We start from the raw sequence: 24,532 nt of genomic DNA, 5'->3' as shown, positions 1-24,532 counted from the left end.
GTGCATAGGACTTAAATTTGACTAAAGGCTTTAGGATAAAAAAATGATAGTATTATTATTATTATTACTACTACTACTATTACAGCATACCTGTCTGGAAGGCAGAAGAGGAGCATGAATCTGAACCCATGAGAGGCAAGATGTTTTCGTTGGATCCTGCATTTTAAACATAGGTGAATTTTCCTAAGGGCAATCCTCAGTGGTAACATCACCATCGACAACAACAAAAATGAGTCTACGAGAGGTAATACTATGATTGATGGGAACATGTCCAGCAACGGTTTCCGCTGGTGGGAAGCAACCTGAGGGGCCAAAATGTAACAAACTCGCCCAACTTTCCTGAAGGAATCAGGCCCAAGCATAGTGTGCTTCTCCAACCCATCAAGGGATACCATCCAACAGTGAGAGTCCTTCTGTGCATAACCGGCATCCTGTCCTGCCATGGCATACACTCCTGATTCGTTCCAGAGCGAAATCATTTACCCGACTCACTCTCGGGGCTCCAGCAGTGACATCAGCACTGCCAATCGCCTCCTGCTGAGCAGGCAGAACCGGCTCATGAATGGGAACCTTCGGGACTACCGCACCTCGTCCCCCATGGGAAGGGTTATCCTCATCAATACACCCCTTGAAGGTACCGTTGGGGATGAAGGTGGGAGGTGGTAGTGTGCAAAGAACGTCATTCTACCTACATAGCCAAGCCAGATCCTGGATGGATGGAGAAAGTTGGTGTCATCCTTTTGCAAAGGAGTAGAGCCATATCCCAACAGTGCTGTTTGTTCCTTTCCTTGCGAGATCAGTTGCAGATTTATGAGGAAGTTGCTGTGACCCAAGAGAGTCAAATAGCATGCGCACCTCATTGCCCTGCAATTTTATATACATTCCAGTATTAGTAAATAAGCCAATTATGTGATTAGGAAGTATCACAGTAATTAGAAACATGCATTTGTAATCTGCATAATTCCAGGAAGTGAATGTTACCTCATGTTATATACGATGGGTTGTTTTCAGCAACTATTTGGTGCAAAGAAATGAGATGTTAGGAGCAGAGGTAAGAGGACATGGAGCAGTGGAGGACCTTGGGGTCTCAAAATTCAGCACCCCATGCCTCTTGCCTTCCATACTACATTATAGTTGCAGTGGCCCCTATGGCACGCTGAGGCTCCGCTCCCAGTGCAACTGAACCAGTCGTGCTCCCTAAAATTGCCTCTACATTGAGGGGGAGAGATAAAATTGATTCAGGCAGCTTCCCATAATGCTGAGCATCAGCAAAACAGTGCTTTCTACTATGCTGCCACTTTCTGATTGAGGACCAAAGAAGACACAGCATGGGAAGTCCATGAGCAGAACTGTGGATCCTTTTTTAAACAGGGTGTATTTTAAACAGGCTCAAGCAGAGAGGGTGAGATACAGCTGGGCATACCTGTTCCAGGCCTCAGGGGGCTAAGCCAGCCGAAGGGGGGGGGGTGCCACCAGGCCTGCCAGACTTACACTGTTCAGGGTCTATAACTTTATTCTAGCAAGACTCCTGCATCAGGCCTCAGACAAGCTCTGCATGGACCTGATTTTAATTGTGAATAGCAAGCATAGGGATCATAGGGTAAGGAAGAGCTAATTTGGATCAGGGCCATGATGGAGATAGAGCTTAACACTTTCTCTGGGGTTGTGTTGTGGTCCCCCTCCCCTGCAATTCTTCTATTTGCCCCACGTGGCAAAACATATAGGTGCCATATAGACCATTTTACAGGCTCCTTGATATATAGAGGTCGAAATCTAGAGATTTAGAGGAGAAAAGGCTCCTGCCACACCAACCCCCTCCAGAAGACTGATCTGACTCCTCATTTGACCTTGCCCTGAACTGAGCCACTCCCACGGCTCCTATTAACATGTTGCATTCCTTTTATTACGGTCAATAACCAGTGTCAAGATAAAAACACCAATTACAAAATTTAAAAGCTGAGAGCAAAATAAAATAGTATAAAATCACATCCACATAAAAAAGCAGTTCTAGTTGGGAACTCTTCTGACCTAGTGCTGGCCATGTTCCCAGGGTGTGAAGGCATTTACAGTATTGCTGCCTAATAGGAGAGGGGGGGGGATGCGCATCGCAGTTCTATGTTTGCATTACAGTTCTGTGTATTGTAACCATTTATATTAGATAGGAAATCCATGTGTGCATTGACAGAGGAGATACACTTTGACAAACGCTCCCATGTCTCCCTAGGAAGTAAACTGTCAGGGATTTCATGGCATGCCCTCCAGCCTGCCTAGATGTCATTTCTGGGTCTGGTGGACCCACAATGGTGGGGAAGAGAGACTAAAATGCAGAGTGTAGGGAGGTGTGGCATATTTCTCTTGCGATTCTTTCTACTATCACTTTCCCAGTGTTTAGGGTAGAGGATCATGGGTAGCTCCTTTTGCTGGTCATTCCAGCGCAGTGAGTGTCCTTCGTGGTGCCATTTCATAATTATATCATGCTGTATCCCCATCACAGCTAACAGTGATGAGAGTGATGTCATCAATGCCATTACGGTGGAAAAAAGCACAGATGGGAAGCTGGGCTTCAGCGTGCGCGGAGGCTCGGAGCATGGCCTGGGTATCTTCGTCAGCAAGGTGGAGGAGGGCAGCAGTGCAGGTAAGCAAAATCTCTCCAACCCTCCCAGCCTTAAAAACAGACAACAAGCTGCTCGGATGTTCTGTCCATAAAACCAGGACTTCATTCTAGTCCCTGCAACACTGGCAGAATCACCTAGACTTAAATCTTTGCCAGCAGGTGGTCTCCTGGTGCTGACCAGTTCTTCTTCAAGACCTAACCCATGTCTGGAGGTTGCAGCAAAACCCAAGCAAAGTAATTTGTTTGAGACAATGTTTATGTGTCATGTTGCTAAGTAGTTCTGGAAGCACATAATTCCTTGACATCGCAAAATGTCAGATTCTCCAAGAGCCATGCATACAGGTCTTTAGAGCTCCAGTGAAGAATTAGTCTTTTAAACAGAGAGAGAAAATATGCTATCAAGGCTATTTATTATTATTATTATTATTATTATTATTATTATTATTATTATTATTTACATTTATAGCCCACCTTTTCCCCAAGGAACTCAATGTGGTGTACATGGTCCTCTCCCTCCTCTGAGGGGAAAGGGCCAAAGAAGGAAATTATAAAGTAAAAGCCTGCTGTTATTATATAAATAAACTGGGAATATAAAGGAAGGGGATAAGAAAGGAAAGCTTTTACAGGAGGAAGAAGCAAATGTCTAAGGACCAAGGAGGAGAGATGAAGGAAAGTTGTAGTTGTGGGAGAGGGGCAGAAATTAGGTAGAAGTTGTGTGTGAAAGGAGGGTGGGGGAAGGAATTACAGAAGATGGGTAAAAAATGCTTTTAGCGTCATGTGGGAATGGGGAGGGGAAAATATTTTTAAAAGTTTTTTTTCCACTTGGTGCCCCTGAATCAGCAAATCCTGCCTGAAATGAGGAGACCCTCACAATAACTCCGTAGCAAATTATGTACTTAGCCTGAGGAAAACTGACCTATTGAACTCCTTGCCACAAGAACAATGCTGTGGTGGAGTTTAACCATTTCCAAAGATGGATTAGAAAGCAGTGGGAAATGATGTCTGTAAATACCAGCTGTTTGTTCCGAACTCTGCTTCCTGAACCACCATTTTGTGATTGAGGTAGACCTCAGTAGTTTTCAGCTGGGAGTAGAAAGTTTGAGAAACCCTGCCTTACTGTAAAATGTGTGTGCTATGTACTTTTATATTTTGTCATTTTAGTAATACTGTAAAAAAAAAAAGAAAACCAGGAAAAAGAAACCCTCTCTAACCCTTAGGCCAAGTTGAGTTACCTGTATTTAATACCAACAGAACAGGCTGGCCTGTGTGTTGGAGATAAAATCACAGAGGTGAATAGTGTGAGCTTGGAGAACATTACAATGGGAAGCGCAGTCAAAGTCCTGACGGGGAACAACCGGCTGCGGATGGTCGTGAGACGCATGGGCAAAGTGCCAGGGATAAAGTTCTCCAAAGAAAAGACCACATGGTAAGCGGAACTGCCTGCTATGGTGACACCCTATTGTCAGCAGGCCCTTGGGTAACCAAAAATCACAATGTGTTGTTTGTAAGGGCCGAGGCAAGTGTGCTGGGCTCAGCGGAGCAGAGACGGTGAGATCAGGTTTCGTGAGAAGCAAGGAGATGCTATCGGGATGAACTCTGACCAGGGCGCAGGAGAGGGACGGGTCAAAGTCACCTGGGGTTACTGAGCTAAATGCTCCCCTCTGACTTAGGGCGCTTCCAGACTACTGCTCTTTCCAGGTGGGGTTCAATCACATACACTTGCGCTGCTTAGGTTATGTTTACACCATACCTTTTAAAGCACATTCAAAGCACGCCACCACCTTCTCCAAAGAATCCTGGGAACTGTAGTCTACCCCCTCACAGAGCTAGCATTCCCAGCACCCTTAGCAAACTACAGCTCCCAGAATTGTTGCCAGGAGGGCAAGGTGCTCTGAATGTGTTTTAAAGGTGTGTTGTGTAGCCAGCTGTAGTTGACTAGGATGTCATGCAACGATCCCTCAAAACAGGTTTGCCATATTTCAAAAAGTATAATTCATGACACCCGCAAACTTTTTTTTATGAAGACCCCAAAACTGTAGAGCTTTTTAAGGAAACCATTGTGTAGAACTCCCAGAGTCCAGAATACTGGGTGAATTCTTTATCTCGCCACAGGGTTGATGTGGTGAACAAGCGCCTGATTGTGGAGAGGAGTGGTTCAACGCCATCAGACACGAGCTCTGAGATTGGAAGGCGGCGGATTATTCACCTGTATACCACCTCTGATGACTACTGCTTGGGTTTCAACATCCGTGGGGGGAAAGAGTATGGCCTTGGTATCTATGTCTCCAAGTAAGTCTTGAGGCTTGTCTACACTTCCACTTTTAAGCATGAGTCTGAGCGGTTTTCTGCTCACCCCATTCCGTTCTCAGGGAAAACCCACTCTTTAGTGCTCAGTCAGAGCAAACATCAACCCAGAGAAAAATCCTGAATTGCCTTTGTTCTGACTGAGCACTAAAGAGCTGTTTCACACTGGAGCTTGCCGCTTTTAACTGTTTTGGAATCTTGATACTACCTTGGCTGAGTACACACCATACATGTAAAGTTGTTGTTGTTGTTGTTCAGTCGTTCAGTCGTGTCCGACTCTTCGTGACCCCATGGACCAGAGCACGCCAGGCACACCTATCCTTCACTGCCTCTCGCAGTTTGGCCAAACTCATGTTAGTAGCTTCGAGAACACTGTCCAACCATCTCATCCTCTGTCGTCCCCTTCTCCTTGTGCCCTCCATCTTTCCCAACATCAGGGTCTTTTCTAGGGATTCTTCTCTTCTCATGAGGTGACCAAAGTACTGGAGCCTCAACTTCAGGATCTGTCCTTCTAGTGAGTACTCAGGGCTGATTTCTTTGAGAATGGATAGGTTTGATCTTCTTGCAGTCCATGGGACTCTCAAGAGTCTCCTCCAGCACCATAATTCAAAAGCATCAATTCTACGACGATCAGCCTTCTTTATGGTCCAGCTCTCACTTCCATACATTACTACTGGGAAAACCATAGCTTTAACTATACGGACCTTTGTTGGCAAGGTGATGTCTTTGCTTTTTAAGATGCTGTCTAAGTTTGCCATTGCTTTTCTCCCAAGAAGCAGGCGTCTTCTAATTTCGTGACTGCTGTCACCATCTACAGTGATCATGGAACCCAAGAAAGTGAAATCTCTCACTGCCACATGTAAAGTACATTGCTTTAAAAGAATCCTGAGAACTGTGATTTATCTACTTGCACTTTGATGTGCTTTCGAACTGCTAGGTGGGCAGGAGCTGGGACCGAGCAACGGGAGCTCACCCCGTGGCAGGGATTCGAACCACCGACCTTCTGATCAGCAAGCCCTAGACTCTGTGGTTTAACCCACAGCGCCACCTGGGTCCCGATTTATTCCTCACTGAGCTACAACTCCCAGTACCCTGAACAATCTCCAATTCCCAGGATTCTTTGGAAGAATACATGTGCTTTAAATGTATGGTTTGTATGCAGTCTAAGATTAGGTCTACTATCCCTGCATAATACTTAGGAACCATTTCTATCAAGAAACTCCAGCCATAATGATACGATTCTTTATAGAAATAAAGTGGTGCATTGTAGAACTTGTTTTGCTTGCTATCGTTGCTCACTTTGCAAACCGCAGAATAAACTATGAGAGCTAGCTTAAACCTCAATTATGCACATTTACTTGGGTGTAAATCTTATTGAACTTAATGGATCTGTTTAATAGGTGCTCTTTAACACCCTTGATCCGCCTTTTAAATGTAAAATTGGGTTAGTTATATCATGAGAAAAGGGTAGATTTCCCCCCACTCTTTTGGTACAGGGCTGTGACTGTAATGGTTATTCAATCTTATTTGAATTTGATACCAAATATAGATCCTTCTTTCAGGTTAATTAATCTAGAGTAAAATGGCCGTATCTTGTGTCTGTAGTATTATCTTGTGTCTGCATGGCATTTGTATGCGACCATAGCAGCCCTCTTGCCTCTTGTATTTAGACTTTTTCAATCAAGTTTGTTCAGTCCCAAATGCATGCAGCGTCAGAGAAGCCACAGCCGTTGTCACCTTCTGTAGCATGACCACATCATTAGATTTGATCCATGGCTTTCTATGATCTGGGGACAAATAATCTTCAGCTCTGAATACGTTTACGGGGCTTATGCCAATCTTCTACAATTAGTTTAAAAGCTTGGTCATTTCAATAATTTACTGAGACATTGGTGAATTTATTAGAAGGAGTCGCTCACATCCTGGTTGTTACCTCCAATCTAAAGAGAAGGTAAAAAGGCTCTTCTGTTTTCGGGATCCATTCTTAACACCTCAATCTCCTTTGAGAGCCATGAGGGAAAGTGCCTTAGAGGGACATGCCTTCCAGTTATGCTAGGAGGAAGCAGAGTTGTTGCACCAAACTTATTGTCCTAGAATCCTGGGACTGGAAAGTTGGAAAGACCCAAAGGGTCATTAGGCCCAACCCTCTGACAGCCTCCCCTTCTCTGTTGACCAAGAACATGTTCTAGTTCCCCTTGTCCTGTTCACTTGACCTGGAATGCCTTTTATACCTGCCCAAAGCCTCACTGTTCCCGTTCAAGAATAATCCTAATGTCGTCTCGTTCCCAGAGTGGATCCCGGCGGGCTTGCTGAGCTTCATGGGGTCAAGGTCGGCGACCAAGTCCTTGCAGCCAACGGAGTCAAGTTTGACGACATCAGCCATAGCAAGGCAGTGGAAGTGCTAAAGGGGCAGACCCACATCATGCTGACCATCAAGGTTAGGCCTGGGCCTGGGCCAAGACTAGGATAGGAAGGGGTGTTACTCTATGGGAAGATTGACCCAGTGGTCCCATTACTATGGGAGGTTAGGGCCATGAGACAAGGCACCAATATCCTGATTGCTGTGTGTTGTCAGTGTTCTCACCAGCTCCCATAGTCAGCTTCCTACAGGTGTAATCTCTTTCTCTACCTAGCCAGACATAGGATACATCCTTTCTATGGCTGAGCAGAGGATGTGGCACCCTGGCCTAGGAAAATGGCACTTTATAAATAAGTAGGCTACAAAGGGCCAGGGAGCAAAGACTACTATTTTGATAAAGGGCTGATCCACACTTTTGCTTGGCCCTTATTTTTGATCATACTGTGTACCGATTAATTCCCTAGGGTATGAGAGCTTTTCTCGTTGTTCTGTAGCTGTCCCTAGCAAAAATCCGATCTCACCCACTGAACTGAAGCTCAGTTAAGCAAAATCTCTCTTCGGATTTTCCACACATCTAATGAGATCTGATTCAGTGGGTGAGATTTTTACAAGACACGGCTACGGAACAAAGAGGAAAGCTCTTGGATCAGGGCGAATTAATTGGTATAAAATGCAATCAAAATACCGGTCAAGTGGAAAGTAAAAAATATGGGTCAAGCGAAAGTGTTGATGAGCCCTTAGGAAGTGGTGGAAAGCAGAGGTGGAAAGCAGAGCCCTCCAATATCTGCTTAATGTGTCCCCAAAAAAGAGGTCATGCCCTCTAAGAAGTTGCTTGCCAAAGCAGCAACACTGAACTCTCTTTCTTGCTGCCTTCCATGACGCCCAGCAATTCCCTCCCCAAGACGCTGTGGGACCCAGACTCTTGAGACTTAGCAGATTTAGTTTCAGCTGGGAAGGGACCTGGCAGTGGGGGATGCATTATTTATCAAAGTGTCTCTCCGCCTGGGATCGGGTTAGCCTCTGAAGACACCGCTCAGTGCTGGGCAGGCAGCAAATGATCCCATGACGTGTTGTGTCTCTCTTCTGTGCTTTCCATCTAGGAGACGGGGAGGTTCCCTGCATACAAGGAAATGGTGGCAGAGTATTGCTGGCTCAACAGATGTAAGGCACAAATGCACATTTTCTGTCTACGTTAATATGCTGGATGTTGCTTTGCTAAGGATGAGTAAGGAATGCCGGAGCATCCTGCAAGCAAATTGCCTTCCCTCCTTGCATTTCAGAAAACAATCCTGCTTTCTCCCTCACACTTGTGTTTGGGCTGTTTGCAAAGAACACAGTGTCATCAAAAAACAAAACATTCAGAAAGAGTAGCCCAGGAGTGGGTGCTGTGCTGCACAGACCAATGTTGATGGAGCTCAAATTCTCTCCTCCCAGTGGGCATTTTCACCCTTAAGGACATGCTTGCAATCGCATAGATCTGTGTGTCTGTTGCACAAAGAAAGAAAACAGCAGTTCAGAGGAGCATAGGCAGCTGCCTAATACTGAGTCAGGGCATTGATACAGTGGTACCTTGGTTCTCAAACTTAATCCGTTCCGGAAGTCCGTTCCAAAACCAAGGCGTGCTTTCCCATAGAAAGCAATGAAAAATGGATTAATCCATTCCAGACTTTTAAAAAACAACTCCTAAAACAGCAATTTAACATGAATTTTACTGTCTAACGAGACCATTGATCCATAAAATGAAAGCAATAAACAATGTACTGCAGTCAAATCAATCAGTAGCTGAACTGGGTTCCGCACAGTCACAAAAACAAAACAAAACAAAAAGCTGCAAAAACAAAAATGCAAAATAAATAGCAAAAACAGACAGACCTCAGTGTAACTCTCAAAACGGAAGTGTGGCACTCAAAACAGAAGCGCAACACTCAAAACGGAGCATGTTCGGATTCCGAAAAAAGTTCGCATACTGGAACACTTACTTCCAGGTTTGCAGTGTTTGAGTTCCAAGTCGTTTTGAGTACCAAGGTGTTTGAGAACCAAGGAACCACTGTACATCTAACTCGGTATCAGGTGGGTATCCATGGCACACTCATAATATCATTCCACCCAGCAATAATAATAGCAGTGCTTGAACTATCTGGCACAACAATTGGGGTTGGGGTATTCCCCCCCCAATACAAAGTTGTAGCACATTCCTTGCTGTGTAAATGCAATATTCCCACAACAAAAGCAACGAAAGTCATTTGGCCTGTGTGTAATAATGGGTAGCTTCTGTGCATTTATTGTACTAACATGGATTGTCAAAACAGGAAAGACTCCTATAATGATCATTTCTCTCTCTTCTCTCTTTCTCCATACAGTGACCAATGGCCGGTTGCAGGAGCTGTCCCAGACCTCGGAATCCAGCTCCTCTGCATCATCCTACTCCTCAGGGACCCCTTTCAGCTCCATGAATGGCCTGTTCATGGCCCCGATCCCCAGCCCAGCAGCACAAAGTTGCATGGTGGATGTTGGCATCTCTGCTGAACTGCCAGTCCAGAGACACTCCTTGGAGAGAGCAGAGACCGCCATGCAGACTGATCCACTGTCGGATGGTGCCTCCTATTCGGGGAGCCTGGTGATGGAGACCCGACGGGTTGTGGAGCCCATGAAGATCCTGAAAGACACCGCCATCCGCACCGAGAGCCTCAAAGAGTCCTTCCGCTTGAAGAAGCACCGGCCCTTTGCCAGCAGAGAGACAACAGACCCCTCCCCTAAAACTGCCCTCCTTCTGGCACTCAGCCGTCCACGACAGCCCATCAAGAGATCGCAGAGCTATCTGACCATTTATGGTAGGTGCCATGGGATCGTTATTCTTACCATTCTTACCATGGTTCATGGAACCTGCAACAGGATTCCAGGCACTCCATTCCAGTCGCCCTCCCCATGTCCCGTTTCCCCCCAGGGAGCATTCCATGCACACTGAGCATGCTCAGTCTTTATTGGGCTACTGGGGTGATGGGGGTACCTTTCTGTTTTGACTACATAAATACTGAGAGAATTGAGATTGCTGCTGCTGCTGCTGTTATCATCATCTTTATAGCAATAATAGCAATAATGTAGTGTAAATCAGGAATGTTGCAGTTTTGGAAAGCTTACATTTCCCTCCCCCCTTTCATTCTACATTAATGCAACATTATTTTGATGTCAAATATTAAATGTGGGCCCAGGAAATAATTTTATGGAGGCAGAAGGAGAGAGGGATAAGGCAAAAAGAAGAGGATTAGACAAATTCATGGAAGATAAGTCTATCAATGGCTACTAGCCATGGTTGTGTTCTACCTCCACTGTCAGAGACATCACACCTCTGAATATCAGCTGCTGGGAATCACAGGTGGGCAGAGTGATATTGTGCTCATGTCCAGCTTGCAGCCTACCCACAGGGATCTGATTGACCACTTCTCTACTAGGGAGTTCTGAAAATGTACCTTATTGCTGAACAGTCCTGGGCCTTAATATGTAGGCAGAGAGGAGAAAATCCGATGGCACATCTGAAAGACGCTGGTCTGTGCATTTTGTTCCATCATGCAGAGCAGTTTAACAGGCAGAGTCAGAAAGTTACATAATCAGATACCTTTTCTTCTCCTTCTTAAAATGGTACCCACAATGCACTGTCAATGGGGCTGGAGTGGGGAAGGATCAGATTTTTGGGTAATCCCACGGCTATGATCTTCAGGTATGACTTTTTGGATTCTTGCCCCAGAGGAGAAACGCCAGAGGAAGAAAGAGAAGCCGGTCTCCTTGGAGAAGAAGGCCACGCTCCAGCGTTCCAAAACCCTCATGAACCTGTTCTTTAAAAGCACCCGGACTGGGAAGCCAAGCTCGGCAGCTGGGTCACCAGAGACACAGAGGCGGTCCAAATCCCCAGCGCGGTCTGATGGCGAGAAAGGTAACAAAAAGTTTCTAGCACCCTCCAGAGAGCACAGTACTCTGGCTCTTGAATCTGGTTCTGCTTCATTGTAATCTTGCGCATGGCAGCAAGGTCCACTGAGATTTTTGGTGGGGAGAAGCGAACCTTTAACTACAGGGCTTTCCCCCTTTATTGGGCAGGGACAGAAGCAGGGAAAATAATAGACTGTCAAGTGTGTGAGCATTTCCCTTCACAGAGTTAAAATTCCCAGTGACCCTTAACAAACTACAATGCTCAGAAAGGGAAAGAGTGTGTTTTGAATGTGCTTCAAAGCTATAGTGTGTACACAGCCTGAATGTAATTGGCAGCCAGCAGGCAGAGGAACCAATCACCATTCCTATTTGTATCAACAGCTGAGCTAGAGAATTTCTGTTCCTTTCTTGGCTGTCCATTTCTCCCCGCAAACTATGACCAAAAGAGAAGGCCCCAAGATTTGGCCTAGCCAAGATTAGGGGCCCATTTTACCAGGTGGACGTAGACTCGGTTGTTGTTTCAATTACTACAGCACTAAGAAATAGCATCTTCCATTCTGTGCTAAGGGGTTTTCCATTTGGCCTTTCATCCTTTCTATTGGTTGGGAGGTTCTTGCCCCAAGCAACAAGGGAGCACAATGAAAGTGCATTTGCCGAATGCTCGTGCTTTGATCTGAAGCAGCTAGAGCTGGAGTCTGTCTACAGGCAGGAAGGTGGCCAGAGTCAGTCTGTGGGTCACATTTGGCAGAACAAATTGTCATAACCCTTGCTTCAGCATTTCATCACTAAACTGGAAGTGTCAGGAAAAAGACTCTGGGGAGCATGGGGAAATGTGGCACAGAGAATTGTACTGTATACTGGCCTGTCTCCCTATGTCAGAGGGGAGGAGCTTCAGGGCCACGGGCCAAATGTGGCCCCTTCTCCAGATATATCTCTCTCTCTCTCTCTCTGGTCCTCAGAAACTCTGCTCAGGTCCTGCTCCATTCTCTTGTTTAGTTATTTTACCTGGCTGGGCTGGGTCCTTGAAGTGCAATAATACACTTTGGCCACACCCACCATATGGGCTCTGGAAGGTTTCACCATGAGGGAATATGGTCTTCTTCAGGCATCTTTTTTGTATTGCACATCTGTGATTATTTGTGCTCATGATGCTATTGGGGCAGTCATACACCCTTCTGCTTTTGCTGCTGTTTGTACTTGCAAAGGTCCAAGGCGTGCATACTGCTTTGTGCAGTCAGTGCCACATTCTGTAACACCCTGCTGAAATCCTGTAACTTTTCACACCACAAATGTTTGGAGCGGGGGGCATCATTTCACTTGTGTTGCACTAGACGCAAACGTGCCCCTCCATATGGTAAGAATGCACTAACATTGGGGAAACATTGCAGAACAACTAAGAAAGCAGAAGGATGTGTGGGTTGCCCGGTATAAACCCATCACTAATGCACAATTATTCCACCGTGACTAGTTGAAGAACACACACATATAACAATCTGTAGGGGGCAGTAGGTGGTATAGACAGCATTGTCTGCACTGGGCCTGTGATGCAGTCTACAGCAGACTGTCAGACTTGCACAAATTGTGGAAAAAAACACTTCCCCAAAAGGCAGAATGGCAGTACTGTACAGTTTTCCTTTTTTCCCTTTTCATCAGACAGAGCAGAGTCCAGTCCAAAATGGCTACCGTTTCCCTCCAATTTGCCCTTCTCCACTACAGATTCCAAACTATTTGTCTTTGCTCTTTCTTCCCATCTCACTCTCTTGCCTGCAGTTAGCGTCGTACAGAAGATTGTCACCCGCACTCTGAGACGGGGTAACTGAGCAGGAAGGCATGCTGTGCCTTGGCCAACAAGCATGTAGCTTCGCGTGAGCATGCCTCTGGAAACCCGTGCATGTGTGTGTTTTTGTGTTGATATCAATTGCCACTTCTTCACGCCTTTCCTTTCTCAGCTGTGGATGTACAACGCCTGAACATCCCACATCCAAATCCAGCACCCTAACCATCTTCATCTACACTGGGGGTGCTTGTGGATGCAGAATAACTTGCATGTGCGATGCCAGTAGTTACCCACAGACGTAAGATTTCAAGTGCATGCGTACATTTCAGGCTTGTGGTTCCAGGTGGCTAATGGCCTCATGCTTTGTTATCCCTGGATTATGTTTTTGCACTGACTTTCTGTGGTGCTCCTCCCAGAAAAAGGCCGCTTTTTCCCTTCCTTGGGCTCCTCTCCCCAGTACAATGGCACGGAGCGCAGCAAAGTCACCGAGAGCCACCTGCTGCTTATTGAAGACATGGCCAGGAAGCTGCTGATGGAGGATGAAGTGGCAGCTGTGCTGAGACACTGCACTCGGGTAAGGATGGAGGACAACTGCCATGTGTGCCATGGTGCCTGAATGGGCCGATCTCTCCCTTGGTTGTCTTGCAACAACTTATGATCTATAGTTGCCTCACTCTGCCTTCAGTTACATTTGTACCTCCCTTCCGTAAGGCTGTGCTTTAAAGCATCCCATTTGTCCTGTTGCTGATAGGCTTCCCAGAAGCACCAGGTTGGTGACTACTGTGCCAAACAGGACGATTAACAGGATGGTCCAACATGAGGCTCTTACGTTTTTGTCTCACTCTGGCACATGGTTTGGCAGGCTTTGGTCCGCACCCATTGCATTCAGCAATCCAACCTTCGCTGCAGCTTTGAAGGTCATACATACCCTCCAGCGCATCAAAGGCAAAAACTGGGGTGCCATCTGGCCATTTTGGTGCTTTGATCTTGCACCATTTTGCACTGCAACCCCCCCCAAAAAAACCCAGTGCTTTTTGGGCATGGGGTGCCATGCAAGATTGGGGGAGGGGATTGCTGTGTGAAAATGCGCGAGGTCACAGCACCCAAAAAGGCCAATGTCCTCTTGTGAGAAAAAAATGTGATGCCCCTGGTTTTTCTGGGACACTTGCAGGGTATGGAATGTTTGCCCTCACCAGTTTGCTACCTCCCACTTCTCACCATTCCTGCTGGCCTTTGATGTGCCACTAGAGGGAGCTCTGAGCTAGCACATTGTTGAAATTCATTCCCAAGATTGCTTCTGGGAAGCCCAAGGAAGAGAGGGGGGCACTAATCTTGGTGCAGAGAGGGACAAATGAAACTAGGGCAGGGGGAGGATTGCTTGATAGGCTGATGCAGCAGCCACCCTGAAACTGGTTTCTTTTTGCTAAGACCGCTAAGAGCAGGATTACTTATCACTTATCAGGAATCCTATAAACTAATAAAGACTTCCACCTACAAGCATGCAATTCAGCCCTGTCCACTGTCTGCATTCTCTTAGATTTTCCTGTCAAGGGTCACACTCCCTTGGGAGTAATCTGTTGGGGGCCACTTACAAACGGTGGGCAGCGCTGAAACCAGCAACAGGCAGAAGTAGAGCCCAATGTGGGGTGGCTACCCATTTTCTTGTGCTCTTTCTGTAACTCCAGCACCACACTGTATCTCTGACATGCCTTGTTCTCTGTCTCCCCTCCCAGCCTGACTCTTGTCAGAAGTCTGAACTGATTGCTTGCAGAGGGCTGGGGCCACAGATTGCCCACCTGGAGCCAGGATGAGGCATAGGAGTCAGGGAGGGGGAACCACCTTTGGTCTGTGGCCCAGTTTTGGCGTGCAAGACCTCCCCATTTTCCCCAAATGAACACCTGCCTCACATCTGGTACAGCTGAAGATTCCAACAGAAAGCCGGATTGAACCCCCCAGCCATCCATCATTGATGCCCAGGCAGTTCAATCCTGCTTAGCCTGGGAGAGAGTTCCTTACAGAAAAGCAGGATTAAACTCCCCACCTATCAACTGAGCCTAGGGGAAGATAGCCTTCCTTTTGAGGGAGCTGGGCAACAAGAGTAGTAGCGGGGATCAGGGGATCTGCTGCTGCTTCAAACTAAATAGCTAGATGGGGCTCCCATGTGATCTCTGCTGATGGTTACTTTCCCCCCCCCCCCCCAACACACAGTACATCCAAGAAAGCGGGGTGGAAGATCTGGTGAGGCCACTCCTGGCGATTCTCGACCGGCCCGAAAAGTTGCTTCTCCTCAGAGATATCAGGTAGGAACAGGAAGCAATAAACCATGGGTAGGCAACCTAAGGCCCGGAGGCTGGATGCAGCCCAATTGCCTTCTCAATCCGGCCCGCAGATGTTCCGGGAATCAGCGTGTTTTTACATGAGTAGAATGTGTGTTTTTATTTAAAATGCATCTCTGGGTTATTTGTGGGGCATAGGAATTCGTTCATTTTTATTTTTATTTTCAAAATATAGTCCGGCCCACCACATGGTCTGAGGGATGGTGGACTGGCCCATGGCTGGAAAAGGTTGCTGACCCCTGCAATAAACTGTGGGAGGCTGGACTGCATCATTGAACTCAGAGGGTGGGGAGAGGGAGCACAGGAGGGAAGCACAGGAGGGTTCCCAGCCTTGCCCAGGGTGCCCATTGCTTCCTTCTGGTACTCTTTGGTTATTTGCCATGTTCTTTCCCCAAAACAGCTGCATTGCATGAGCAGATAGTTGAGCCACCAGACACCCATGAGTCTTCTCTCCCTCATTTTTTTTACAGGAGTGTGATCACCCCCACAGATCTGGGCCGTTTTGACAGTATGGTTGTGCCGGTGGAGCTCGAAGCCTATGATGCCCTGAAGAGCAGAACAGGTGGGGAAGGAACCAGCAAGGATCACAGGTGTAAGGAGGAGGGGGACATTTCCCCTCCCCCACCTATTTGGGGGAGCCAATGTCAAAGCTATGGATGCTAGAAGCAGTTGGTGGAAAGCATTCCTATTCAAAAGGGTTGCCGCAAGGAAAGGATCATTTCAGTCTATTTATTTGTCCTGAAAAGAAAGCAAATGGGGTGATATGGGGAGAGCTCAGCTGAATCAACATTTCTTGCAAACCATCTGAATATTTATTCCAAATGACTGTTGATTTTTCTGCTCAGTTCTCCTTGGCACCAAGAGACAAAATCATGGGCGAAGCCAGGATTTATGTAGGGGGGAGGGGCAGGCTTCATGTTAGGAGGCAGAAACTTAGTTAAGTATTTTTAATGGTTTGCTTGATTTAGGAGGGGGCAGCTGCCCCCCTGCCCTCCTTGGCTACACCCATGGGCAAAATGGATGTAGTGCCATTCATGCAACTAGCAACTGCCCCGTGCAGTGTGAGAAAAGTGGCAGTGGGCCCTTAGACTATTTAGGGGCCCCAGCCGGCCCCTTGGCTTGCCAGTCTCCACTGTCAGTTGTGCCTTCAACCTATCCTGAGTGCCAGCAACTGAGCCTGGAGATTTGTAAAGCAGGGAAGGGAAACCTGTGGTCCTCCAAGATGGGGCTGGGCTCCAACTCCCAAGATCCCAGATCCTTGGCCATGGTGGCTGAGGCTGATGGAACGTGGAGTCCAGTATTATCTGGAAGGCCTCAGGTTCCCCCATCCTTAATGCAAAGTATGGGGGAGTTTCTGAACATGCACATAGCACATCCTCCTTCATCACAGAGTGTGAGCTTAGCTTTGTGTATATATACAGACATAATACTCTCCTGGGAGTAGGGAGAATAAGCCTTCTGTAGAAGAAGGCCTGGCTTACAAAGCCCCGGAAGCTCCTTTTTCTCTAGAAATTAAACTCTGAGGGGAAAGTAGCCAGGAAGAAGGGCTGGCCACAATGCCACCCAAGATCACTGTGCAAAAGAAAATGAAGCTCAGTTCTTCCACCTTTCCCTCTTCACAGTGAGGTCACTTGCTCTCCGGCCAGCACAGCAAGAAACACCTCCCAAGAGACATCTCATCACCCCAGTGCCTGGTAAGTCCCCAGCCTTCATCCTTGTGGTCACACACACACACCGTGCTTAAATGTAGCCCCCACCCCCAAATATTGTACTTAGGGACAGATGTGGGGGGGAAAGACTTTGAGTTTGAGAGTTAGTTATAATACAGATGGCATGAATGTGCGCATTTCATTTCATTGGCAAGAGATGTTCTAGTTGCAGCGTTGGGGTTTGTGCAAAATGTGGGGTGTGTTTGGCAAAGGAGGGTGTCGGGCCCAAATATCTGGCACCTCTGGTTCAGTTAACTCAGGCAGCAGGGCTGGTGAAAATCTTCTGTGAGCCACTGCTCATAGGGAGAGATTGTGCTCAGCAAAGAGGGGGATCATTGGACTGACTTGCTTTAAACCAGCTCCTTACCTAGGAACCTAGAATGGCACATAGGTAACCAAGCCATGTTTGTGATTCCTGCTAAGACACACACACACACACACACACACACTCCAAAAAATCTCAGCAGAGGAAGAGCAGTCAAGACAATTAACCATTTCTTTCTTATTCAGTATTGTGACATTAACTCAAAATGTTATGTTTTGAAGAAGGTTGTAGTTGGTTGCTATTTCACAAATCCTTATCTGCATGGAAGTTCCAGTGCAACCAAGGAATTGGGAACTATTAGCCAACTTCAACCACACATTTCCAGTCCTTTACACAAGTTAGGGACGGAGGAAGCTGCCTAAAACCCAGACCATAGGTGTAGAAACAGCTTGCTGGAACTGGAAGCAGTTCTCAAGGGTGTCAGGCAGGGAACATTCCTAGCCCTACCGAGAGATGCCAGGGATTGAACCTGAGACCTGCATGCAGAGCACATGGTCTCCCACAGAGCTGCGGTTCCTTCCAAGTTCACTTCAGGCATTCAGATATTAGATCCATCTCACCTAGTTTCCCCCCCCCCCCTTTTTCTGAGGATTGCTAGGACAGGGCTGCTCAGGCAATGGTCACATCCTGTGACTCTTGTTTCAGATTTCCGGGGCAGCTTCCTCCTGAAGCCAGTGACCAGCGAGGAGAAAGGAGAGGAGGCAGAGGAAGCAGCAGCAGCGCTCAAGGATAGGATGAAAGGCCTGCAGCTCTCGTCCAGCCCTAGACGGACTCACCCCCGAGGCTATACCCCTCTTCCCGACGTGCCAGTGGATGCCTACGCCTCCCACAGCATCTCCTCCTCAACTGCTGGGGGTGGTGGGCAGCCCCACTGGTTCCTAAGCAAGCCTGCAAAAATGTCAGTGAGCCCCACGCGAGCAGCACCCCCTCGGGAAGAGACAGGGCAACCCCAAGAGCAAGGGGACGGGCGGCCTGGCCGAGGGAGGCTTCGCACGCCCAAGTCAAGCCATGGCAAAGCCACAGTCTGGGGGCCACATGGGGAATTCCAGCCTGCCAAGGATACCCTATACTCTGCGGTCAACAGGCCCCGAAGAGGTAGGCCCCAGCTTAAGCAGCTCTTCAAGGACGCCCCGGCCACTGACCAAGAGGGCCTGCTCCAAAATGGCCCCAGTGATGTCCTGGAGGAGGAATATGAGCTGCTGACGGTCAACCTGTCCAAGAGCAAACAGTCTCTGGGTAAGTTAAAGGCACCACTGACAGCCCTGGAAATGGAAGGTCCCAGCACTTCCTCCTGGGTGATTTGCGTGCAGCTAAGGAAATATTACGAGGTGAGGAATCTCAGGCTACCAAAAGGAATAGATCTGAGATTTCAGGCTTCAATTCATTGGAAGGTATCAAAGGGGGGGGGGGTCACATACAGATAGCCTTTCCTGTCACCTCCGGCGAAGTGGATAGCAACCACAGACTTCAGTCTGGGAGAAGCATCGCAGTGGTTTGCCACCCAGGCTGCTTGTGTTCCCCTGTGGTGGCCTGGACTGTACTTCACATTTCCCTAGAACAGGAGAAGGAAGATTGGACTCGACTCCCATCAGCCCCAGCCAGTGTGGCCAATGGTGAAGGAGGACAGGAGCTGTAGTTCAGTAACATCTGGAAGGCTGAAGGACCTCTCCTTCTCCTGCCCAAGGATGACAAGGGAAAGTTCAGGAACCTCTCCGATGTTTCAGAAAGACTACCGTGCTTTGGAGGACTGGTAATCACCCGTTTAGAATTAGGTCTCATCCACGCCATACATTTAAAGCACTATTATGCCACTTTTAACAGTCATGGAGAAGTCCAACTGCTGTGAGGAAAGAGAAAGGTGTCTTTTGCTTCCAGCAGCAAAACCTTTTGGCTTGGTCCTGCTACCCCACAAGGTCAGGACATTATGCAGGTATCGCGGCAGGGGCTGTTATGCCAAGCATGGGCATAAGGCAGGCTGGAGATTGCACCAAATTGGAAGACCATGTGCCTAAGGAGTCTGCAGGCCTACTGTTTGCAGAGTTGCCAGCAAGTGAAGCACGTGCATCCTCTCTGGCACCACCTGCTGGTCCAGGCTGTTGGTACACCTGGTGCTCCTGTTATGCAGACAATGGATTGTATTGGCTCAACCACTTTTCCAACTTGCTCCCAAGTGCTCACAGAGAACTATTTTGTTTTCCAGGGATCAGTATTTCCGGTGGGATAGAGTCCAAATTGCAGCCAATGGTGAAGATTGAAAAGATTTTTCCGGGGGGAGCAGCATCCCTGAGCGGAGAACTGGAGGTAAGCAGAGCAGCAGACCCGTCTTAAGGGGATCTGCCGCCCTGGCGCGGCTATCCCTCCGGCGCCCCCGCCATGCCGCCTCTCCGCCGCCTCCCTCCCGCGCTTGCCGCCCCTTGGGAGGGGGGTGGGCGAGCGGGGGGTGAGGGGCGTGGCGCTGGAGCGGCGCGGGGCTCTGCGCGCCCTTCCAGCGCTTCCGGGATGGGAGGCGAGGGCGGCCGCCCTCGCCTCCCAGAGCCCCAGCTGGAGTGCTGGAAGGTCGCGCAAAGCCCCGCGCCGCTCCAGCGCTCCAGCTGGGGCTCTGGGAGGCGAGGGCGGGCGGCTTACAGCCCGCCCGCCGGCGCGCGAGTGCCCGCCTGCCCGTGGGGGCGGGGGCGGGTTGGGGAGGAGGAGCCCGGTATGCCGGCGGGCTCGCGGGGGCGCCCCTGGGGCGCCCAGCGCCCTGGCGCACCGCGCCACCGGCTTCTATGGATGAGACGGCTCTGCAGAGCAGCAAAGAAAGGCTGACTTTCAGTGGCACCGTCTCCATACAGAGGCCAGGGACCCACAAACCTTCCTTGTTTCTCTACTTAGCAGTTGAGTATTACGATCAGCACCCATGGCCCACTCGTACACCCAGAGTGCTTTGGCACTACTCAGTTCTTGAGTAGTGGGCCTGGCTATCTCAACCTTGGGTCCCCAGCTATTATTGGACTACAACTCCCACCATCCCTAGCTAGCAGGAACAGTGGTCAGAGATGGTGGAAGTTGTAGTCCAACATCTCGGGGCCCAAGGTTGAGAAAGTCTGGTCTAGGAAGCCAATGTAGTGTGTGCTCTCCATGTTACTGGACTATAACACCCATCAGCCCAAGTCACCATGGCTCAATGGTTAGGGATGGTGTGAGGTCAACAGGATCTGGAGTGCAGCACATGGGCTGTCCCTAGTGTAGCTGATCTTTGCATAGCCAATATACATATATTTCTTCTTGCCCGCAGCAACATACACAGTTTCTGCAGGATGGAGCAAACAACACTTACTCTGTGCACTTTCCATAGGATTTGTGCAATTGCTTCAGAAGTATTTGCACATCCAGCTCCTCATCCTAATCCTCACCGCCCCGCCCCCCAATAAACAACCAGCAGAGCAGGACAGCACCCTCCTTCCTGTCCCCCATACTAGCAGGGAAGCAACTTGGCCAAGGTCACCCACGGGAGTCTGTAATAGAGCAGGCAGCAATCTCTCTCCTTCCCTAATCCCTATACTCTTGCTTTGCTGTCGCTACAGTCTGTTCTTCCCCTCTCCTCCTCCCATCAAAGCAGCCTGTCCCTTTGCACCACTGTTCATGCAGCCTTAATCCTATGCAAGCTTACTCAAAAGTAACTCCTCCCAAGTGCAAGGGAGCTTAATCGCCCAAGATGAACAGGACTGCAGCTTCTGTGTGGAACTGCGACACATAGAACCTACTAAATTTACTCCTCTGTTCCTATTGCTATGAATTAATAAATTGCTTTCAATGCAAGCACACTTTTACTGTACAACTGAAAAAGACTGCATGGAGGAATCTATTGCAGCTTGTAGGATCTTGATGAAACCATTGTAATCTAAAAAGCATGGTTCTTAAGTGGGACTAATGTGGAAGGAGTAAAAAGAGAGAGACAGAGAGATTCCAGCCAGCCAAATCCATACAGGAAAGTAATATAACAATCCTACAAGTGTGCCATATCATATCCCTTTGCCAGGGAGGGAGTCCTTCATCGGAAAAGCCTGGATCTATTTATTTATTCATTAGTCAATGACGTTTTTTATCCCACTTTTTTGTCCCAGTATGAGGACACACTGGGTTATGCTAGCAAAACAGGATTTTCCCGTAATCCACAACTAGGGTTCAAGGCATCTCAACAAAACAGACCCACCTTATTCCAGAGTATTTATGTCTCAGAATCCATCACCACAGGGCTGGGATGGGATCACTAGATCACAAACAGGGGGATCCCAAGTGAGCCACACTGATCCCTGTGTTTGCGAAAGAGTGATCAAAGCTTTCTAAGGAGCCACCAACTCACGTTGAGCAAGCCAGTCTCCTGGCTCCCAAACAAAAGAGTGTGCCGTGGTGGCCATACCAGGAATCTGACCCCCACCCCACCCACTTACATTGCCCCTTCCATGGCAAAGGGGTTGCGCCTCCCATCTGACATCCCCACAGCCCAACCTCCCTGTGCGGTTTCACCCTTTTAAGACATCCGCCCCCTCCCCACCAAGTCAACGCTCATTGTGCTTTGTCCTATAATGAGGCCGAGGGCCCCAGCGGCAGGCATACACACCCCATTGTGCCATTCAGGGTTCCCCACGGTTCAGGGCGCTGTGCGGCATTTCACAAGGCCTGCGTAATGAGGCCGGGCGCTGACAAAGAACCATTGTGGTCCTTGGCCTGCCCGCCCGCCCACCAGGCAACTTTTCATCTGTCCCTGGGAGCAGCTGTAATTAGATTTCCCCCTCGGTGGCCTCTTTGCTGAGGGGATGGCAGGCCCAGATTGCCAGGTGGCTGGGGGGGGGAGCCTAATGGTCCCCCAGGTTGCTGTGGCAGGGAGAAACAGTCAATGGCTGGCTAGAGGCACAGGTGACACTCCTCTGCCATATTTATGCAGGGCTGGTGGTGGTGGAGGGTGTTGACCTAAGGCTTGCCAGTTTCTTCAGAGCTCCCTTCTCTGCAGCCAGACCACCTCCCTGCCAAGCCCAGAGACAGGAGTCTCTCTCTCTCTCTCTCTCTCTCTCTCTCTCTCTCTCTCTCTCTCTCTCCAGCTTCGCTTTTGCATTACTGCTATACACAGAGATCCTGCTATTCTGCTACCTCAGGCTGTAAAATCCAGCTCGGCATTGTCGCTTGACACATAGTTAAACTATGGGACTCTCTCCAACAGGAGGCTTTTGATGGCCAGCAGTTGGAATGGCTTTTAAAGACAAGTCAACAAAACCGATGGCTCCTGGCCACCGTCAGAGGCAGTTGTGGTTCTCAACGCAAGTTGCTGGAAATTGCAGAAGGGGAGTGCTCTTGCCCTTGGGTCCTCCTTGCCACTCTCCTACAGGCATCTGCCTGGCTATTGTGAGAACAGGGTGATGGGCTAGATGGGCCTGATCCAGCAGACTGTTCTTATGTTCTTGTGGCATTGCTGGGCATCTGCTAAGGTCCACATCTGAACAGCGGACCCGCTGCCGATCTCTGGAGGCTCATGGACATACTGTTCCTCCTCCTTGTTGTTACTTCCTATTTTCCTCCCCTCTTCAACCTCCTGAGCAGTGCAAAGAGCAGGAGCAGTCACTTCTGCACACCTTGCAATGGGCACGCCGTGGTGCCCATTGGAGGCAATGGGAGAGGCAGGGCGTTGGACAGCAACAATTGCAGTGAGAAAGAGGTCTTGTTCAGGGGAGGGAGCTCACCGAGGGCATCATATCCAAGGAACCAGCACTGAAGAATATGTGCAGTGTTCCCCAGCCTGGTGCTCACTAGATGTTTGGGATCACAATTCCCACCCACCAAGATGGCCAATGGTCAAGGATGATGGAAGTTGTATTCCACAACATCTGGAGGACACCATGTTGGCTGCTCCTGTTTTAGGCTGTAATATCCATCAGCCCCAGTCAGCATGCTAGCTGGGGCTGACGGGTGTAGCCCAAAACATCTGGATGGTTAAGGAAGGCAGATATACAGAGTACCAAGGACCATAGCAAAGATGGAGCTGCTTACACAAGTGAGACACAAGAAAAGGTAGGTCAGCTGAGGGCTTGTCCCGTGCAGCATCACCATAGCTAAGACAGCTTGGTTCCTGTGTATATTTGGTGACTCTAGCTCTGAAGGGTAACTGCACCTACCATGCTTCTGCTCCAAGGAAGAGCTCCCTGGCAAATTTCAGGCAGGGGTCTTTCCCAGCCTTACCTGAAGATGCCAGGGATTGAACCTGGGACCTTCTGCATGGGAGGCAGATGCTCTGTCACTGAGCTACAGTCCTTCCTCTTGAGCTACATCTCTTCCCCAATATAATACTGGGCCTCCCTAACTCCTTTGGGTTTTTTTTTTTTTTTTGCTAGGCGGGCCAAGAGCTGGTTGCAGTGGAAGGGGAGAGTTTGCAGAACGTGACCCACCAGCGAGCTGTGGACATCATCCGCCAGGCCTATCGCAACAAAGCCAAGGAGCCCATGGAGATTGTGGTGAAGGTGCCGAAGAGAGCCAGGTAATGCCATGGACAAAGCGACATGTCCTGAAGAACATGGCCAGCCCAGGCCTTCAAAATGGCTGCAAGCCCCCGTTGTCAGCAAAGGACCTGTTTATGATGGCTGCCTATTGCTCAGAAAGGTAGTGGTACCGCTGAAGCAAACTACTGGCTAGGTGAATAAGAAGGGAAGCCACTTAGCAAGCAGGGGGCTTAAGGGAACATGTCAAGCTTCCCATTTCCGGAGTAGCAGCAGGGAAGTGCAGGTGAACAGCAACTATCATAGGACCAGCCTTGACAGGAATCAGGTGTTCTGTTTCCAAAATCCACCAAGAAGATGCTTTTATGAGCAGCTGTAAGTGGGACAGCTGCAACCAGGACTAGTTGCTTTGCAACAAACTTCTTGCTGTAGTGAGGAAGCATCAGAGTTGTTTTTGGCATATGGAACTTTGTACAGCTCTCATTCGAGTGGAGGTTTTCAGATAGCAGGATGTAGGGCTGGCACCTTTAAACCAGCCTGGCCACTTTCTGGACACTTGGCTAGTTCAGGTTGAGCACTTAGGCAATGGTACTGTTTTAACACATCTGAACATCCGTCTGCAAGTGAGTTGTGGGTTTTCTTCTCTCCTTTTGGAGAGACGACCATCTGAGGGTCCACGAAGTCATTAGTGCAGGAAACAGGGCTTAATATATTCACCCAAGA

The 24,532-nt window shown here is 48.6% G+C and overlaps 1 protein-coding gene across 1 annotated transcript; it reads left to right on the top strand.

The window, feature by feature from the left end:
- Positions 1-404: 404 nt before the first annotated feature.
- PDZD7 (PDZ domain containing 7) lies at positions 405-24,469 on the top strand. Its single transcript, XM_033149811.1, has 15 exons — positions 405-634; positions 2,495-2,635; positions 3,866-4,040; positions 4,727-4,903; positions 7,208-7,355; positions 8,378-8,438; positions 9,638-10,108; positions 11,020-11,205; positions 13,392-13,549; positions 15,184-15,275; positions 15,782-15,873; positions 16,934-17,005; positions 17,991-18,581; positions 19,546-19,646; positions 23,708-24,469. Exons 1-15 carry the CDS (start codon positions 442-444, stop codon positions 23,852-23,854), a joined length of 2,805 nt encoding a protein of 934 aa, XP_033005702.1. The 5' UTR covers positions 405-441; the 3' UTR covers positions 23,855-24,469.
- Positions 24,470-24,532: the final 63 nt, after the last annotated feature.

The sequence above is a fragment of the Lacerta agilis genome, chromosome 5, assembly GCF_009819535.1.
Source record: "Lacerta agilis isolate rLacAgi1 chromosome 5, rLacAgi1.pri, whole genome shotgun sequence".
NCBI lineage: Eukaryota > Metazoa > Chordata > Lepidosauria > Squamata > Lacertidae > Lacerta > Lacerta agilis.
Note: the sequence above shows the minus strand (reverse complement) of the source record. Positions and strands in the feature narration are given on the sequence as shown.

What these genes read in the sequence shown, in the direction of transcription:
- PDZD7 (XM_033149811.1), top strand. Translation starts at nt 442, where the DNA reads ATGGCATACACTCCTGATTCGTTCCAGAGCGAAATCATTTACCCGACT. An exon ending in CTTCTCCTCAGAGATATCAG is followed by an intron (nt 15,276 to 15,781) that starts GTAGGAACAGGA and finishes TTTTTTTTACAG; the next exon opens with GAGTGTGATCACCCCCACAG. An exon ending in TGCCCTGAAGAGCAGAACAG is followed by an intron (nt 15,874 to 16,933) that starts GTGGGGAAGGAA and finishes CCCTCTTCACAG; the next exon opens with TGAGGTCACTTGCTCTCCGG.